Source organism: Sebastes fasciatus, chromosome 19 (assembly GCF_043250625.1).
Source record: "Sebastes fasciatus isolate fSebFas1 chromosome 19, fSebFas1.pri, whole genome shotgun sequence".
Taxonomy (NCBI): domain Eukaryota; kingdom Metazoa; phylum Chordata; class Actinopteri; order Perciformes; family Sebastidae; genus Sebastes; species Sebastes fasciatus.
In genome coordinates, this window is record NC_133813.1 from 23,971,749 (window position 1) to 23,991,347 (window position 19,599).

At 41.9% G+C, this 19,599-nt stretch overlaps 1 protein-coding gene across 2 annotated transcripts in view; it reads left to right on the forward strand.

The window, feature by feature from the left end:
* The window catches only part of pappaa (pregnancy-associated plasma protein A, pappalysin 1a), a 118,176-nt gene that overhangs the window by 43,237 nt on the left and 55,340 nt on the right, over nt 1-19,599 (forward strand). For both annotated transcript variants that reach the window (XM_074617605.1, XM_074617606.1), the window contains exons 8-10: nt 534-662; nt 816-907; nt 4,403-4,599. In XM_074617605.1, the coding sequence (XP_074473706.1) occupies nt 534-662; nt 816-907; nt 4,403-4,599 (418 nt within the window). The remainder of the gene's footprint in view (nt 1-533; nt 663-815; nt 908-4,402; nt 4,600-19,599) is intronic.

Sequence of the window (19,599 nt, forward strand, 5' to 3'; positions counted from 1 at the left end):
TTGTTTTGTTGCTTTGCTTATGATTTCTCATTTACAGCTTTGATTTTTTTTTTTTTTATGGTTTTGGTTTTCTCATTTATGTTTTGTTTTTTTCCTTCCAGACTTTTTTTTCAGACTTCCTTATCATGGTGACTCAAGAAACCATCATGGCGACTTACACCAGCAAAGTGAGTAGTTCCCCCCAGTATTTCTCCTGTCCATTGTGTATTCATCATGATGGCTCCTTGAATCACTGTGGATGAGGAGGAAGCAGAACAAAGCTGGACCCAAAGCGGGTAAACGCAGTGAGGTAGATATGTGTGCTGAGACAGATGTTCTAAATTGTGTTGTGCTACTTGAGATACCTAAAGATTGCTACAACGCACACACTAGCAAACAGAGCAGTAGTGCTATCGACCCGTTCTCCACAGGGCCTGGTCCGAGTCTCAGTTGCTCTTTTCTCCTTTCTTTATTCTTTATCAGACATTTCTTCGAGGCTTCACATTATCCTGAAATATGTGGACTCACTGTGATTGTTGCCTCTTTCTGTGCAGGGATGTGGCGCCACATGTTGTGTACACCTACCAGGTCCAAACCATCTCCAGCCGGAGTGAGAGTGAGCCCTCCCCTCCTCTGGTACACGATCTGGGGGCACCCTACTGTGGGGATGGACGCATCCAGAGGTATCAGGCATCCACACTCACATTATCTTACAGATGTGCAATGAAGCCAATTTTTAAGAATAATAAACTTTACTCTTATGTGTTTCATTCAGTATTTATCAGTTTGGCAGTGTGTGTGGATGTTTTTTTGAATACCTCCTCCTGCTATTTTAGTTCCAAAGGAGAGGAATGTGATGATATGAACTCTATGAATGGGGACGGCTGCTCCAGTCAGTGCAAGAAAGAGCCCTTCTTCAACTGTGTTGGTAAGTCATACGGACAATAGTATCGTCAAGTTTAAAGCTAGGGTGGGTCATTTATTTTAGAAACATTTTGTTATATTTATTGAAATTCTGTTCTGAAAAACTGTTGTCAGGCTATTAAATAGGTGTTATCAGTCACTATAAGCCCCATAGTTGTGGTTCAATAGGGTCCTACTACACCCGGTTTTATGGTTTTATCATCTATTCACATGGTAGATCACCGAAAGAAGGTATAAAAGAACACGACAGTGCCCTCTATCGACCGTAGTAATTATGACAGGAGCAGAAGCGGAAGCACTGTAGTATAGACAATGTGGGGGTGGTGGTTGGGGATGATGGGACACAAAACACTGGATTTTCACCCAGGAGTTCGCATACTGTGTGAAAACAACAACGTATAGTTGTTTGTGTTCGTAGTTATTTTAACCAAAAACACAATGTTTTTCCCTAAACTAAAGTGTTTTTTGTTGCCTAAACCTAAAGTAGTTGTAATTTTGTTGCGTAGACCTAAAGTAGTTGTAGTTTTGTTGCGTATACCTAGAAAAGTTGTAGTTTTTATTGCATAAACCTAAAGAAGTTGTAGTTTTGTTGCGTAAACCTAAAGTAGTTGTAGTTTTGTTTCGTAAACCTAAAGTAGTTGTAGTTTTGTTGTGTAAACCTAAATAAGTTGTAGTTTTGTTGCGTAAACCTAGAAAAGTTGTAGTTTCATTGCCTAAACCTACAGAAGTTGTAGTTTTATTGCCTAAACCCAGAAGATTTAAAAAAAAAGTGAGACAAGGGAGATAAAAAAAAGATATTGAACCCATATTAGCTCTAATAATCTAATAGAACCCAAAACACAATCAAACAACAATGACATATCTTGCTCTCTTATGTAGCAATCAATATGATCAGTTAGGAGGAGTTGATTCAGTTGTGACACACCTCTGCCGCTCTGACTGCCACCTAAACAGGAAACACACACAAGGAGCCACAAACAGAGCGGTAGGGGTCGTCACACTTCTAAATGTATTTTATTGGCCAAAAGTGACATTTTACATGCAACATTTATCAAGTTATGATTTGACCACTAGTTTTTTTTACATTCTGTGTTCTTCTGTGCCATGATATTATTGTCTGTGTGGAATTCACCGACACTGTTTTTTTTATATATTATTTCACAAATAGGAGTGTAAGAAAATATCGGAAAAATTGAATATTATGTTTTGTGGTACTGTATTGATTCTCAAAAACGGTATCGATTTTTAATTAATAGTTTACATGCAAAGAAAAGCTCAGTCGATACTCTATTTCCTTTGCAAAGAGGTGTGCTCTCTCAAAGTAGTGCCATGATGTTGAATGATACCTGGACTGTGATAAATACGAACGCAGATCCCACTGTTCTGATTGCATAAAAAAACTAAAATTCTTATTCAGATTTTATGCACCAGCGGTATGTTCTTTATGTTATGACAGTTTTCCTAAAATTAGATTTAGAAAATTGCAATACATCGCCTTGCTTACAGTATCGCAATATATCACAATATATTGAATCGCAACCAGTGTATCGTGATACGTATCATATCGCCAGATTCTTGCCAACACACAGCTCTATTCACAAAATAGAAAGGCTGCAAAGTTTCAATGAGACCTACAGGCTAACTTTGTGAATGAACAGATTTAACATCTGGGCGTACTATACTTCATGCCTTTCTGAAAAGAATAAAAATGCCATTAGATATCATAATCACTTTGACCTCCTGTTAAAAAAGTAAATAAATCTGGAAATCATTATTTTCTTTAAAGGGTGAGTCATCTTATTTTACATAGCTGAGTGACTGGCATCTCATACGCTGTTTTGTTTTATGAATAGATGGATGGTTTCCTGTCCAGTTCTCCTGCTGTAGACAATCATTTTGCCCCCCCTGTTGTGATTGCATGTGTGTGTGTGTGTGTGTGTGTGTGTGTGTGTGTGTGTGTGTGTGTACAGTACATGCATGCATGCACACACATGTGCGAGCCTCTGTGAAGTGGCCACTTGATCCCTGTCAGATTGCTGGATGACTGCATTGGCTGTGCTCTTTTTCCACCAACTGCAGTGCTCAGGGGTGTGTGTAAGTGTGTGTTTGTGTGTCCGACACTGTCTGACATAGTTGTAGTTTTAGCGCAGAAATCTGACACTATAATGATGGGACCTTCTGTCCATCTGTCTGTATGTGTGAGAGAGTGCCTGCCTGTCAGTGTGCTGGATAGCGAAAGAGAGAGTTGGATGGAAGATTGCCACTAAGTATACAACAGGGCCAGGGCGCTACAGTCTGGATGAGCTTTAATAGGCTACTCACACGATTGGGCCGAATTATATCTGGAATTGACGAAGTTCAAGTTCTTTTCACATGACCCCACCTGGCGTTACAAACCCGGCGGTTATGTCTCAATAGGAATCCAAGCCACAGTAAACACAGGTGCAGATAAAGCATAAAGGAAATGCTATCAGATTTTTTTTAAGCCATATTCCCGCTATCAGAAAAGTGATGGTTTTTGGAAGGTCAGATTTGCCCCGCTTTGACATGTTGTCAGTGTAGCTTGGCAGCCTCTGGACCTTTTATTTTCTCTCTCTATCCATCTTTGTTCATCTCATCGTTCACTTTCTTCCCCCAACTGTAGGGCTCTCTTGCACTCAATCACCTTTCCACTTTTCCATTATCTGTTTATTCTATCCCTGTCCAAATTCAAGAAACTGTAGCAACTCTTTCTCCTTTTTCCCCCCCCCTCCTCCTTCTCTCTTTAGCTCACACTCTACCTATTAACTTCTGCAGCTTTCACAAGCCACTGTTTGAGCTTCCTCACGCCTCGCTCCTTCCCTTCTTTTGCTCGCCTCTGCTCCTGCTGAGTGAGTGGCGGGAGCGTATTCTGTATGCCCCCTCAGTAGCCCCTCGTTTCACCATTGCCAGAGCACAGAACTGACTTGAGTTTTTGGCTTTGCTGGAGAGGGCTGGAATTTCGAGGAGGAGGCCCCGGCCAACTTGGCACAGAATGCCGCCTTTTCCCCCTAACTGGAACCCCACCGGCTGACACTGCTTTAGCTGAGAGCTGAGTGCAATGAGGCCCATGCTACCTCCCTGCTCTGCTCCCCTCTCCTCCAATCCATAAGCTTCCAGTTCCAGACCTTAACTCCGGGTGGGATGTCTGTAAAAAGAATGTATCCTCCTTTTTTCCGTGCGCCTTTTATCCCTTACCTTCCTCCCCCTTCTTTATCTGCTCCTCTCTTCACCTTCCAAAGTAATAGAGATAAGGTTAGAATGGTATCCCGAAGGATCAGGGCTACACATGTTGTATAAAAAAGGATGAGAGAAGGGGGAGTGAGGGTTGAAGTGTGTAAAAACTCACCTGTACGGCTTCGTACAAATGAAAACATGCTAGACGAGGGCTGACTGAACTCAAAACCTCACTTTGCTGAAAAAGTATAAAACACAGATATTTGAAATTACAACTTTTTTTCTGTTGTCTGTTCGCCTGCAGAGGAGCCAAGCATGTGTTACTACTATGATGGCGATGGGGTGTGTGAGGACTTTGAGCAGGAGACGGGCGTGAGAGACTGTGGCCTCTACACTCCCAACGGTTTCCTCGACCAGTGGGCCTCCACTGTTGAAGTTTCCCACGAGGAGAAGCCCTACTGCTCTGGTGAGGTGGCTGCTGGATACCCTGCTGTTACTAAGGTAAGGGCATACGCAGTTTTATCCTGTTAATACAGTATACTGTATATGTTATGGAATTTGCGACGTCTCTTTCTTAAGGCAATGCTTTTATCTGTGTGATTATTCAGGCTGTTCTCATACAATGTTCGTAGCTGTACCTACGAAAAAAATAATAAAAAAACACTGAACTTTCGCCTAGGAGACCGGTGTCCGTACCCCGTGTGAAACCAGAAGTCAACGTGATTTTTTTGTTATGTAGCTTCCGTACTTAAGTTACGCCACTTCCGTAGTTATTTGAACCCAAACCACAATCTTTTCCTAAACCTAACCATGTAGCTTGGCTGCCTAAACCTAAGGTAGTTGTTTCCTGTGAAGATGGAAGTTTATTTTGAAAAGACCGTTTGCATGTAACGAGTGGAAATTGACACAAGTTGCTTGATATTCGCGTGAAAAAACAAAAAAATGAAGAATAACTTTTCCTAAAATATCACACGAACCGTTGTATGAGGACACGTTGGATTATTACATATTCTAGTATGATGTAAATTATTATGTCAGAGGTTAAGAAGCAGTAAAATTCTCCATACGTAGACATGAAATCAAACGCCAAACAACCAGTCAAGTCAGTTTAAGAGTCCTGTATTCCAATCTGATATTAAACAAACTGGATCATCACTGTTTTGGGGGTATGGCTTTCGATTCACTGATGATTTGGTTGCTTTTGCTTTCACATCCAAAAAAATGTTTGACGCAATGATGATAATGAAGCCCCAATTTTTGTGATACGGTTGCAAAAAAAACCCAACTTCTTTTACTTGTTTGCCAGTTAAGTAATTTTAGAGATTGGGACATTTAATTAGATGTCTCCCAGGGTGCAGAAGTTTGCCGCTCTCATTAAAGTAATGCTTATTGAAGACGAGGCAAGAAGCCATTGATTCCACGTAAGCCCGGTGGAAGCATTGATCTGTTGCCGTTGCAACGCAGAAAGGGGCTGATTGCCCAAAACATCAGGGTGAGGCATACTTACACACACACACACACACACACACAAAGCTTAGAAGTGCATTTTCATTATTTCAATGAATTATTGTTATTGATATTGGATGTTCAAACCAAATGTTAAAACAAAAATCCTGCAGTACATTGCCTTGATGTTAAGAGTGACATCAATATGCTCTACAAAGGAGAGGCTTTGTGTTGAACCTGGGAGGCCTCATGTCGCTACACTGACTCTCTTCTGAGGTATGTGTGTGCGATGTTGGCCGTAGAGCTTGTTCCCACTGCTGATGTTGCATTTTACAAGGCCAGTGAACTAGGTATTCTTGAACATTTGTGGTCAGGTACCTTGCTCAAGAACACTTTGGCAAGGACTTACGCAAGGAACACCATTTAATGCATTCGGTATTTGATGTGGCACCACTTCTGTCCGAGCAACATTGCAGACGGTTTATTCTCTGAGAACATGCCCATGTAACCATAAAAGAAAGGATTTATGCTGCGAAGGACACATTGTTAGTCTAGAGAACGCACTGTTCCCCAAGGATCGTATGCGATGAGATCACCTCATTACAAGGCCACTGACTGTCCACTCCTATGTGGACACCCAAGTGCGTTTGGAAAATGTGCAAACACAGGTTAACAAAACACATGTTGGTTTTGTCACTCAGTACGTTCTCTCACGCTTGTGAGTTACATCAAAAAAATGTGTCCTCAAAGCCCGTTCCTCTCGCCAACATCAGTACATGTTGATGTAATCACTGCCATTTATTTCCCCACTCCAGTAACATGCGCTACGGCGGCATCAAATGCCATCTCTTCAACTCGAAATTAACTTTGATTACACCGCGTCCTTGCAGTGTCGAGCATACTACGCACGCACAAACAACATATCTGCTCGCACGAAATGCACACACAATAGTACGTGCGCACAATCGTGCACAGTTGTTTGCTTATGGTAGTCCATCGAAAAAAACAAAGGTAACACATAACACGGCCTCAAATAACTGAGTCGAGATTCTTGTTCAGCCAGTTGTGCAATTGCATGCATGTGGCCACGGCGACTCTCCTGGAGGCTGCATGCCACAGACGAAGCATGTGAGGGTTGGTTCTGGAGATGAAGACCAGGCCGCGGGCTCGCCTTTGTTCATGGATCCAGTTTAAATGTGGCCACTTTAGAAACAACATGTAAAACACCACAGTGGCTGATCAGTAGCGAAACAAAGTCATTGAAGATGTTACCTATTTTGAAGAGGCTTTTAGTGATGTCTCGCGTCTGGTATTTTAATCGCTGTGTTTGCAGACTGTTGATTCCAACCAGAAATCAGCCGTATAGAGTGCCCAATGAATAGTCTTTTTTTTTTTTAGGCATCTGGATCACATTCCCTATCTAGAGTACTTTATTCTACTTTTCTCAGTTTTTTGGTGATTGTTTACATAAGGGGTTTGATTTTCCCGGGTGACTTTAATTTGTTGGTGGAAAGGGATGCGTAAGGCCTAGAGGCATTTGATGTGAGATCCAAAGTTTAAGCCTCAGAGCTGCATAGTTACTTATGATGGTAAAATCTTTGCTGAGATTTTGAGTATAATTTTTTTCTGAGCAATGTGGCACTGTGGCTTTGCTGATACAAACTTGCATACAGTATTGCCCTTGAGAGGGATTTGGCGCTGTTGGGGTAGTGAATTGCTTGGCAACTTTGAGATGACCGCCATCAGTATTAAAATGGCGGGGATTGAGAAATGGTAACTGCAGGGCTTATTCTCTGTATTCAAGGAAGACGACACTAAATACACTAGATCTTGTGTACTTTATATTTGACTTGGAAAATGAGCATGAACTCAACCCGTGAAGTCATATTATTGCAGCTTATGATGTAGGCTATATGGTACAAATCTCAGCTTTGGTGTGAGCTAGCAGCACCCTGAGACTGAGTTGACTTCTGTTGTATTGGAATCGTAGACTGGACGTAGTCTCCTTGACGTCACCCATAGGTTTCTGAAGAGCCGTCGTGAAGCTCAAAATGGGTGGCTCCGGCCGTCGCCATCTTGGCAGTGAAGACACAGTCTAACTCCCTGCTAATCCAAAAAATGGGCAAAGAGGTGGATTGCCGGTGGAGCTGAGGTGGGCCCGGGTGATGCAGCAAAACATACCATGGATGTATAAAGAGAACTGGATACAGCGTTGGAGGTTCATTCCTATGAGAGTTGCTCATTGGCGCATGAAGTCAAAATGGCTCGACTGCCGAGTGATAAAGTACCTATGTCATCCGACGATCTTCTGCATCCATTGGGCCATTAGAGCAGGCGCAGTAGCATTTTCTTTTACTCCACCTCCCAGCCCTCGGTAGGACGTACATGAAACCTGCCTTGGCGGAGGTCTGTGCTCTCCGAGTGCACTTCCAGTTTCTACTGTAACGTTGGCCATTTTATCATGGGGGTCTATGGGGGAATGAATCGCTTTTGGAGTCAGCCTCAGGTGGCCATTGGAAGAACTGCAATTTTTGCCACTTCAGCGTTGGCTTCATTTCTCAGCACCGCAGGTTTTCCCTTGGTTGGAACATAGTTAGATGTTGCTATCTGAAAGAGAAGTATGACATCTGCGGTTAAAAGATCAATCATTACTGAGACTAAATCCAGTCTGGGGAAAGTGTGTGATTGGTATAGAAACAAATATGCACAATGCTTTTGTGAGTTGGGTGAACAGTAGTTACCTTTTGTTTTTTTTTTGCTCTTATCCTTCAGATCAGAACCCATTTTTCTGAAATCACTGAAATGTATGGGATGGCTAGCCTATATCAGTGGTGTTTGTTGGAAGAACTGGACACCTGCTATCACTTCCCCAGCAGTAGAAAGCAGAGAAATGCCTCTTGTAGATGGTGACAACCTCTATTTCGCACTTTGAAACATGGCAATGTTAAGGACTTTCCTATAGTGTCACTGGATAGGTAATTGCCATGGATGCAAACAAGGCTGTCAGAAAAAGTCAGACAATACATACAATTTGTATGGCACATTCATGAATAAAGTAGACTTGCCAGAATCTGCTGGGTAGAAAAGATAAATTGTGCTATGACTCTATTTAATCATTTAAAAAAAGTTCTTTCTCCTTCTACTTGAAGTCACTGAGGTATAAATGTGATGCATGTTGCGACACACAACTGTTGAGAGCACTCAGTGACCATGCATAAATAAGCTTAAGGGTGACCCTGTCAGGAGCTTAGCTGCTGTTGGAATGGCTCTTGGGTTAAATAGCATTCACATTGTGGTTACAACACGCTCACACTCTCTTCGTCACTCATCCACTCCCTGTATCCTAAACTTACAGTGAATGAAGTTACAATGACCGTGATAGTAGACAAGATGTATAATAGAGATACAGGGCATGGGGGGAAGGGGGGAGCATATAGAGTCACACTTTGATCTCAGCCAACCACAATCCCAAGACTGTGTCATTGCCACGGCACAAAGCCAAAATGACAGTAAAGTTCCCTCTGTTGAAGTCTGGTTAACCACCAGCATCCATACCACAATATGTACCGTTATTGTCCTTGTTGTGTGTGTGTGTGTGTGTGTGTGTGTGTGTGTGTGTGTGTGTGTGTGTGTGTGTGTGTGTGTGTGTGTGTGAGAGAGAGAAAAAGACAGAGATGAATAAAGAGAGAGGCAAACCGAGGCACAAAAAGAGGTTACAAGTGCAAAGGGAGTGTACAAAGAAAACCAACATTGAGTGTCTTAATAAGGTGTCGGGCCACCACAAGCCACCAGCCTCAATGCTCGTGGCTTCTCCAAAATCTCTGGGTTCCAACTGGTGGAATGAGCGCCATTCTCCCAAAAGCTGTCCCCTAATTTCTTAAATCTGAGAAGAGACATTGAAAAATTAACCAGAGCTATATTCTATATAATATTTATTGAATAAAATGTACTGACTATACAAATGCCAAAAACAATCGCTGACGTGCTCATAGCTGTTTTTGGCATTAAGATCAACCCAATGGACGAGACGGAGCTCCCAACAAAATCAACAGAATCAGTATTTTCAGATGCCCAAAAACGATGCATGTTTATGTTCAATTGACAAAGCCCTCTAGGGGGCCATAGTAATTATGACTCAGTTTGGAGCAAAGGTGGAAATAGTGCGACATTATAGAGCCACAAAGTCCACAAAGGGAGGAGGAGAGGAGGGGGGATGGGTCAGATTTTGACACCGGCCCATCCATCCATCCAGACCGCCATTCACTTCAGGTTTTCTACCAAAAGCCAACATTGGTTTCTTTCCGCAAGCATTATGTTTTCGGGATGTCCGTCCGTCCGTCTGGACATACGTCCATATGGTCCATTATTGTGATAGTGATATCTCAGGAACGTAATTTTAGCACAAACATCCACTTGAACTTTTTTTTTCGATTTTGGTGGCCAAAGGTCAAGGTCACTGTGACCTTAGTTCCATCTCTTGGGAGCACCTTGAGCTAATTTCTTACACTTTGGCACAAACGTCCACTTAGAATCAAGGATGATTTGATTAGATTTTGGTGGGCAAAGGTCAGTGACCTACTGTGACCTACCTCACAAAAAACGTTTTTGGGCATAACTCAAAAATACATATGCTAATTATGACAATTTTACACAATTGTCTAATAGGATAAAAGGATGTAGTGATGAAATTTTGGACAGACATGTAAACTGCAACTTAACTGGTTGGCAGAGGCAGTAATTCTAGTTGTTCCTAAAACCCTCTAAACCGTAATCACACCGGTGTCAAATCAGAAAACAGTTTTATTTTGCAACAAGGATAGTCCTGCTGATAGTGTCAGATCATGCGTGTGAATGCATTCTGCAAACAACATACTGTACTGTACTGTTGTTTCATTCGGAAAACTTTGTTGCAATGGACAGAAATTGTATCGCCAAAAATTCCACCTGTACTCCGTCTTGTGTTGAAGATTTACATGTTATGGATTTTATTTCTAAGAACAAAATTTGAACTCCTTACTCTAAATTTGCCTCAGTACCATGTTGTCTGTGGCTGTGAAAGTGAGTCTGTGCTAGTTATCAGAAAGATAAAGTTCACATTGTCCTGGCTCGTTAATAGCTCACTTCATCCTTTGCGGTTTAATTTAATCATGTTTCCATGTTGGTGGCTCACAGCTCTTTGGTAGACTTGGGCTAGAGATGTGCTTCCCTGATACAGGACAATGCTAACGTGTAACCAACCTCATCGTGTGTGTTTGCGGGTGCTTCTTTGTTCTGAATGAGTGTGTTGGGGGTAGGGGGGATAGTACATCATTTCCTTCTGATCTAGTAAACAAGTCCTGTATTGGTTTTGTGTATCAGTTCTGTTTGATGTCTAAAGACAGTGTTGATACTGTGTGTGTGCGTGTGTGTGTGTGTATCTGAGAGAGAGAGAGCGAGGCGGGCAGCGGTGATAGGGATCTTTGCGGATGCAAGAAAGCAACAACAGCACAAGAAGGCACTTGAGGAGAAAGAGAGATCATGTATCTGCACGAAATCTCAAGTGTTATGTACTTGCGTGTGTGTGTGTGTGTAGGGGGTATGCACAGAAATCTACTTTAAAACATACAGACATAGATACTGTACATCCTTTTATCCATTAAATGCCAAGGTGAATGATAATCTCTATATGCAGCATTTGCACATGAGAGCTGAACTTTTTTTTTTTTCCTTAACTTCTGAATCTTCACACACCAGAGCAGAGCCAAGGAGAAGGATGGGTGAATGCTCCCACATTGAAAACCACTGCTGAGGGAGGGTTCAGCAACATAAGAATGAATGGCGCATAGAGCCATAAATACATACTGCCCTTTTGTACACAATGGCTCAGTAGCCGCAGTCTACGTTAACAGAATGTAAATGTGTTGCTGGATCTTTGTGAGAATGACACACATTAATTTTTGGGGTCATGGATTGTGAACCCCCAGCTCTAACTTTTAGAGTTATGTACGCCGTTGAAGTAGAAACTACAATGGCAGTGGTTTGGTAAGGTTTTTTTTGTGATTGTATGATACAGAAAGAGTAGTTACATGATGAAATGGCAATGTGAGTAAAACAAAAAAAAAAGTAAAAGAGCACTTTCACAAGCCAATTAAAGCGGACCAAATAAAGTAAATCATAAGCTGAGGGGCGTGTAGGATATGAAGGAGCAAATTTATCTTTTCCGTCTCAAGAGCTGACACTTCCATGCAGGGAATCACAGACTTTGATATATTGCTGTCGACGTTTGTTCACTTTGACTCTGCACTGAGCAAGAATCCCTTCTCCTCCAGTTTATCTCGAATGACTATAAAACAGCACTATTTTCACGGATTTCTGTGTGTTCTCTTCAGCCCAGATGTCAAGCAAACGTCGGACTTCTGCAAAAGTCCAGGTCGGTCCTCTCCCACTCATGTTAACATGTCGTTTTCCCATATCCATCTCAACAAATGCCGACATAGGCGGCCTGTGTTTTGTTTCGCTTGGAAATGACCATCCACCTTTCGCAAGTGATCTCGGACCGATTGTTTGCGTTGACAACCGCCCAAACAAACCGCACCAGAGTTCGATTAAATCAGAGCAGAGCCATCAAAGTTAACGCAATAGTAACGCGTTAACGCAAATTAGTTTAAAGCCACAAATTTCTTTAACGCATTAACACAACTTGTGATTTTTAGGTCGTAGGAAGGAATCCATCGGTACCAACCATGTCATACTAGCTCGTCGCAAAGGAGGTTAAATAACGCTCCAAACTTCCACTTAATTATGTCGAGGAAAAACTGGCATGGCCATTTTCAAAGGGGTCCGTTGACCTCTGACCTCAAGATATGTGAATGAAAATGGGTTATATGGGTACCAACGAGTCTCCCCTTTACAGACATGCCCACTTTATGATAATCACATGCAGTTTTGGGTGAAGTCATAGTCAAGTCAGCACACTGACACACTGACAGCTGTTGTTGCCTGTTGGGCTGCCATGTTATGATTTGAGCATATTTTTTATGCTAAATGCAGTACCTGTGAGGGTTTATGGACAATATTTGTCATTGTTTAGTGTTGTTAATTGATTTCCAATAATAAATATATACATACATTTGCATAAAGCAAGCATATTTGTCCACTCCCATGTTGATAAGAGTATTAAATACTTGACAAATCTCCCTTTAAGGTACATTTTAACAGATACAAAAAAAATTGTGATTAATTTGCGATTAATCGCAATTAAATATTCTAAATTGATTGACGCCAAAAGAACAACGTGCAGATTGAGAGAATGGAGGAGAAGTTCAGATTTGTAATTTGAAAATGAGTGAAAAAGAGCACACAGCAGACAGGTGCCGTAAAACCAGCAAAAGTAGTGATATATAAAGATATGATGGCTGAAATGACATGAAATGATGTAATGAGAGAAACACAAATGACAGATGGATGAACAGATGGGGTTAGCCGTTGTAATTGGAGGTAAAATAAGTCTGGAAAATTAGTTTGACCGACAGTCTGACTGCATTCAACAGAAAATACATCATTGAATAAATATTAATGTGAAAGTAGAAAATGGTCCAAAACCGCTCTTATCGGCCATTCCCACATTAAAATGTCCTCAAATGAGCTGTTTGATCTAATCAAAATCCCATATGGACACCAGAGAATGTATGAAGTTAATAAAGTTGAGACGCATTAATGAGCCCAAAAAATGCCTAACTGCCAATATAACATTCTAGCCAGGTTTAATAGTTGTTTTTTTCATTTTTTTTTTTTTTTTAACCTCTCTGTTCCCTCTTTTCCACGTCAGGCCTGTTACAAAATGTTTAAAAACCTCAAATATGACTACAGTGAAGGTGGCATCAGCTTATTTAAAAGGTCTTCCTTTCCTTCCTGATCAAGCTCACACACAGGTACGCAGTCAGACAGAGGCACACAGGCAAACACACACACACTTCATGCAGGATTATAGGGCAGGTCCATAGGGGACGGAAATGTACTACTGCTGTCTTTGTGGAGCAGAACATAATGTTCCCCCACTACCACACCATGGAATATGGTGAGCCAGCTCAACTTGCTCTAGGGGGATTGGATTGGAGAACTGGCCTTAGCAACTAACCTGTGTGTGTGCGTATGTGCGTGTATCCATGTACATGTGCCTCCGCGTACACGTGTGTAGACGAGCGGGGAGTGTGCATGTGCATTCAAACTTTAAGATCAAACAGCAAGCCAGGTGATTTCTCCAGAGAGGGCTGCTGCCCAGGCAATCTCTGACGCAACCCCTGGGCACCCCTGGAGAACACTCCCCTTAATTATACATAAGCAACAGAAGGGATAACATTTTAGTCCTCTCACGCTGCAAGAAAATTGCCTATATATATGAAGTTCACCTCATCTTCAGATGTAAAACAAACATGTGCATGAGGTCTGAATTAAATAACCGCATTCGTCTTCAGTTGAGTAATGCTTTCAGAGGGAAAGGAGAGAGAGAGAAGAGAGACACTGTTTTATTACGATTATTCTGGGCGGTAAAAACAAGGAAACAATAACTGGGCCAGATTTGTCCCAGGTCCCAGAAGTGTGTGTTTGTGTATTTCAGTGGGGGATACATGCATCCCTGTATAGGTGCTACTGCAAAGCAAACATACACATTTTCCCTCCACATGCAAACAAATACGCAGGCCATGATGTCGCACAGGCTGAAACACACGCGTGTACATGCCCACAAAAACAAAAGCTCATACAGTAGCCGAGCTGTTGCTTTCAGCAGCGCAGGAAGGCCAGCTTCTCTGGCACTGTGTCTCTCCCACCAACATTCCCCCAAACCACACAGCCCTCGTCAGGCACGGTGCCAGTGACATAAGCGTGTGGTAACATTAAAAAGAAACCTCTGGGATGGCGTTCCTTTTTCCCTTTTACTTTTCCCGTTTCAATTATTATTGTGGTTCTGCCATGTGGAAACCTCATTGTGACTGGTGTATTTGTTTCATGGCACTGATGACCCCCCATAACATTTCCAAGCTGTTAATATGCAGGGGTTTTGGCCCTGTTTTATTGAGCATAGGGGGCCACTGACTGAGGGACATTTATATTCTCCGCATCTGTTTTCAACTTGCTGGCATTGTGCGCTCACCAATCCCTATACATTGGTTTGCGGTCCGCATTGCCTACCACCCAGTCACTACTCACGTCTGCCCTGATGAGAGCGGGATAGGTAAACTGCATAATTGCACCCACTCACTAACTTTTACAGCCCCGTTCTCAGTAGGCCATGGAAGTGGCCCATCATTAGCCCCGGACCAATGAGACGGTGAGCTTCGGTGGGTATGGGTGGGGCTGGGTGACAGGACATTACCTCACACACCAGGCGCTCACCAGCATTCCAGTAAACCATGGGATGGTGCTTGGAAACTCATACTAGTTTTCTCTCTGTTGCTCTTTCTCTCTCCACAAATGCCTCACAGATGCTCACTCCTGCTTCCCGTGCTCTCGGGCTTCAAATTCGTATACAGTATAAGAGAGAGAGGGAGGAATGGAAAAGAGGAAAAATACCTTTTGATGGAAATAAACATGTTTTAGGAGGTGCCGTGACAGGATAAATATTCTCTTGGGGAAATTGTTTTCTTAATTTGCATGTGTCCAAAATTTCCATCTCTGCAGAAAAAAAAGAAACAAACTAGGTCACTACCTGACCGTACGACAGGATCTGAAACAAACAATTAACTCTGAAATGCTCAGCAGGTATCCTCGACTCCTCCTGGCGCACCAGTGCTCACACTTGAATAAAGTGATTAGATGGATCGTACAAAACCAGCCCAGTCGGCAGGAAAAAATTTTGCCATTGGACGTTTCTGCAAACCAGGGATACGTTGAATGTTTTTGCATTCGGTCAGAGCAAGTGACGTAGTTTAAATAGCGAAAAGAGACACATCAAACAAACCTAACTATAGTGGGTTTTTTTGCGTTGTTACGTTACATTGTTATCTTATTACATTATTATTTGAACACAAACCATGATTTTTTTCTAACCTTAACCAAGTAGTTTTGTTGCCTAAGCCTAATCAATTGTTTCAAGACGTTAACCACGTGGCATTGCGTTTCTGCAAGCGCGATACAAGGCCGATATGAAACGTATTTTTGTTTCAGAAACGTTGCCATTCGACGTATCCATTTTTTCTGCCGACTGGGTTGGCAAAACAGCTTCGTTGCTGTGGTGAGTGACTGTGTGAAGTCAAAAAAGAACATTGAGACTGAAGACGATGGGGTTGGAATCATTTTGGGGGATTGGGAACTTACAAATTGATGTAGACAAGGGTGATTGTGGAAAAGTCTGTTGACAAAGAAACAAACGCACATTCTCTTACAAGCTAATCCACCGATAATATCGACCATTTTTTTGCCCACATCCACATGGTACATAGCATGAGACATTATTTTGTCATCATGGCGCCCTAATGTCTGACTGTGTGTAGATGCTTCTCATGATCATTTCTTCACAACTCAACGATACATAACCAAAGCCTCATACTTACATAATTGTTGAGCTTCATGCTGAATAAATTACCAACAGATGAAAACAAAACTGATTTTTGTGAAACTGTATCACTGCTGTATCACCATAAAGGGATAGTTTGGATGTTTTGAAGTGGGGTTGTATGAGGTACTTATCCATAGTCAGTGTATTACCTACGGTAGATGACGGTCGGCACGCCCCCAGTTTGGAGAAACAGACTGGAATACACCGACACCGGAGCAAAGCAATACAGTGCTGTGGACGGGGCTTGCAGCAAAATGCATTTTAGCCACCTAAAATATAGGCTAAAATATCAGCTTATGTGTATGCTATTTTACAATACTTTCCGACGGGGAACTGAACTGAAAGTGAAACTGTTTTTGTTAATGGAGTCTGGTGGCTCTGAGGAGAGCATAGATGAGCTTCACTTTCAGTTCAGTTCCCTGTTGGAAAAGGCTTTCAGACGGCAAGTTAAAGCGGTGAAAATATTCTAAATATAGCGTACTCTTAAGCGGATATACATTTTTTTTTTAGGTGGGCCTTTCTTTTAGGTGGCTAAAATACATTTTGCTGTCCACAGCATTACATTAATTTGCTCCGGTGTCACTACTCCTGTCTGTTTCTCCAAACTGGGGGCGTGCAGACCGTCATCTACTGTACTGTAGGTAATACACTGACTATGGATAAGTACCTCATACAACCCCACTTCAAAACATCTAAACTATCCCTTCAACACTTTAAGACTCATATTTATAACACAAATATTTGCTTGTTAATGTATAACAGTAAATAGTTTAATAATTGACCCTATCAGGTGTGGCGTGGCTTTATAATAAGAAGGCATGCCGATGTGAAGAATGACCTTGCTTCTTTGTGTTGTGCTCTGTTCAGTGCAAAGTAAAGAGACCTAAGTGTAAGAAAAAAGTTGAGCTAAGATCCTCCTGGAACTCCTGGGCTCCTCTAGTGTTTGGAGGATACAGGGAGGACCTTCGTAGGGCCTCCTAAATATCTGATGGCCTCGATAGTCTTCCAAGAACATGTTTGTGTGTGTGTGTGTGTGTGTGTGTGTGTGTGTGTGTGTGTGTGTGTGTGTGTGTGTGTGTGTGTGTGTGTGTGTCTGTGGGGTTTATTGATTTCAATCCAAGATTTTGACAATCTGGAACATCAGTATTCAAGCCAAGGACAGTATAGCATATGTGTATGCATTTCAGTCTGTGCATAACATGGATATGTGCTCCGTGCAGGAATCCCTCAGCAGAGGTGATCTAACTTGACCCTGGCACTAAATCTCCATCACGAGGGGGAAAGACTGTGGTACATTATGCTATTAGAGCCATTATTATTGTCATTACTCTGTAACAGCGCCACTCTCCAATTCCCCCCCTTTCCAAGTGTATGTTTTGCTTTATGCCCTTAATGAATGTTTTTACAGTACAGACATATTTTCGGGCTAATGAGGCTGACGGTCTCGCACTCGCTTTCTCCTCACCTCCATCCGGTTTCCCCTTGGCCCAAGACACTTTAGCTCTCCCTTTTATCTGAAGTAATGATTTACAAACACCAGTTTGTGTCCACAGACCAGGGGATTGGCTGTTGTCTGAACAGTTTGACTAGCCAGCTGGTACAAATTAAGACCATGTGTGTAACTGTGTGTGTGTGTGTTTTGGAGTTAAGAAGTTGAACTCATCTCTAGTGTTAGTGTTACTGTTTTAAAAGGAAGGCGAGAAGTTGTCAAATAGATCTCAATATTTGACTTGTATAGCTGGAAGAGTGTTACGTCCTGTGTTTAGAGGCTATCAGAAGTAATCATTTTTGTTTTGTTATTTAACTTAACAAGTCTCCTATTTGCCTCTTTGCACAACGACTTCCACTTAGAGCGACAAATCTCTTTAAAACATCAGCTTTTCCTGTCACTTGTAACAGTTATATCCATTTTTACCTCACAAACAATGGATTTGCCATATCCTTCCCTTACCTTTTCCAACAGAGACACTTCTTTTGACTGTCTTTTGTCAACAGTTCCTGCTGTGATATTGTAGTTGTAATCAAGCAATCCATTTGAAGGTCTGCTGGCGGGTGGTATATTTTATAGGCATAACAGATTGAAGGAGGGCAAACAAAAACAGGTCTTAGTTTAGATGCATATGTGCTGTTTCTTTACTTAATTAGCATATTTTGTTTTTCCCTTTGCTTTACAATCCATTTGAAGGTTCTCTATACAATATTCAGAGCATTAATGTAGCATCAAACAACTATTTGTAATGTAAAGATATAGAGGAGTGATGTCATCTTGAGCAGAGTGTGTGTGTGTGTGTGTGTGTGTGTGTGTGTGTGTGTGTGTGTGTGTTATAATCCAAGTTTGTTTTTGTTGACATTCCTGATTTTACTGTTAACAGCTCATTAAATGTGCGTTATCAGTCAATATACGCCTCATATATGAGGGTCAGTATAGGGGCCGGCTACACCGACTACGTTGAAAGCGAAACTTAAAAGTGTTACGTTCTTACGTTCTGAATGAAATGTTACGTTTTGAACACAAACAAAACAGCTTTTTTAGGTTTAGACAACAAAACTACAACTTCTTTAGGTTTCGCAACACAGCTTACAGCTGATAACGCCATCCCAACCAACGACGATGTCATGGGGAAGCGTAGCACGTGGCACTGCGCAAGCCGTTGTTGCGTTCTGTGCGTAGACTGTATATTAGAAGTTGACATAGTCACTGTGACGTCACCCATTGGTTTGTGGAGTACCATTATGAATCCTCAAGCTTGGTATTTGGCTGTCGCCATTTTGGGGGGGTTTTTGCAACCAGAAGTGACACGAGAGGGTGGAGCTAAGTACAACCGAACGCTGAATAAGACATTTTCAGGCGACAAAATTTTTTTATAATGAACTTTCATGAACAGAAAACACACTGTGAAAGGGTTAAAGTTGTAAGACAAAAACACGAACAACACCCAGACTGGACAACGCCGTGGTAGCGACCTTGCCATGCCCTAAACATACCCTGATTTGTGGTCTATTTTATTCTAAATGGGACCATAATCAGACTTCTTTTTGCAACCAGAGGAGTCCGGAGGTAGCCCACTGGTTCTGTGTAAAAGGCCCTTTAGCTGTGAGCCGCCGGCTCAGCTGTCGCCATGTTGAGAGCCATGTGGAGGCAATAGATATGCTCTGAATTTCAAATTTAGCCCCTTTAAACTCAGAGCCGGAAGGGGTCGCGATTTAATGTCGCTTTTCTTTTGACGGTTTACCTCAGAGTGTTGTTTATGACCACTGCCTCGCTTTTCTGAATGAAATCCTTTGGAAACACATAGATAAGCTCTATTATCATAATTATATTGCTGTTATATCACACATGTCTAGACACATGCACATGCACATGCAAATGCAAACCTTTTTCTTGTCACAGTAAATATCTGTGGCTCTGGATACCACATTGTACAAAGATACAATAAATAATGTTTTTGACATCAACTACTTTTTCCTCCAACTATTTTTCAGTGATTTAATATTCCTAATATCAGGGGCGGGCTGATTGA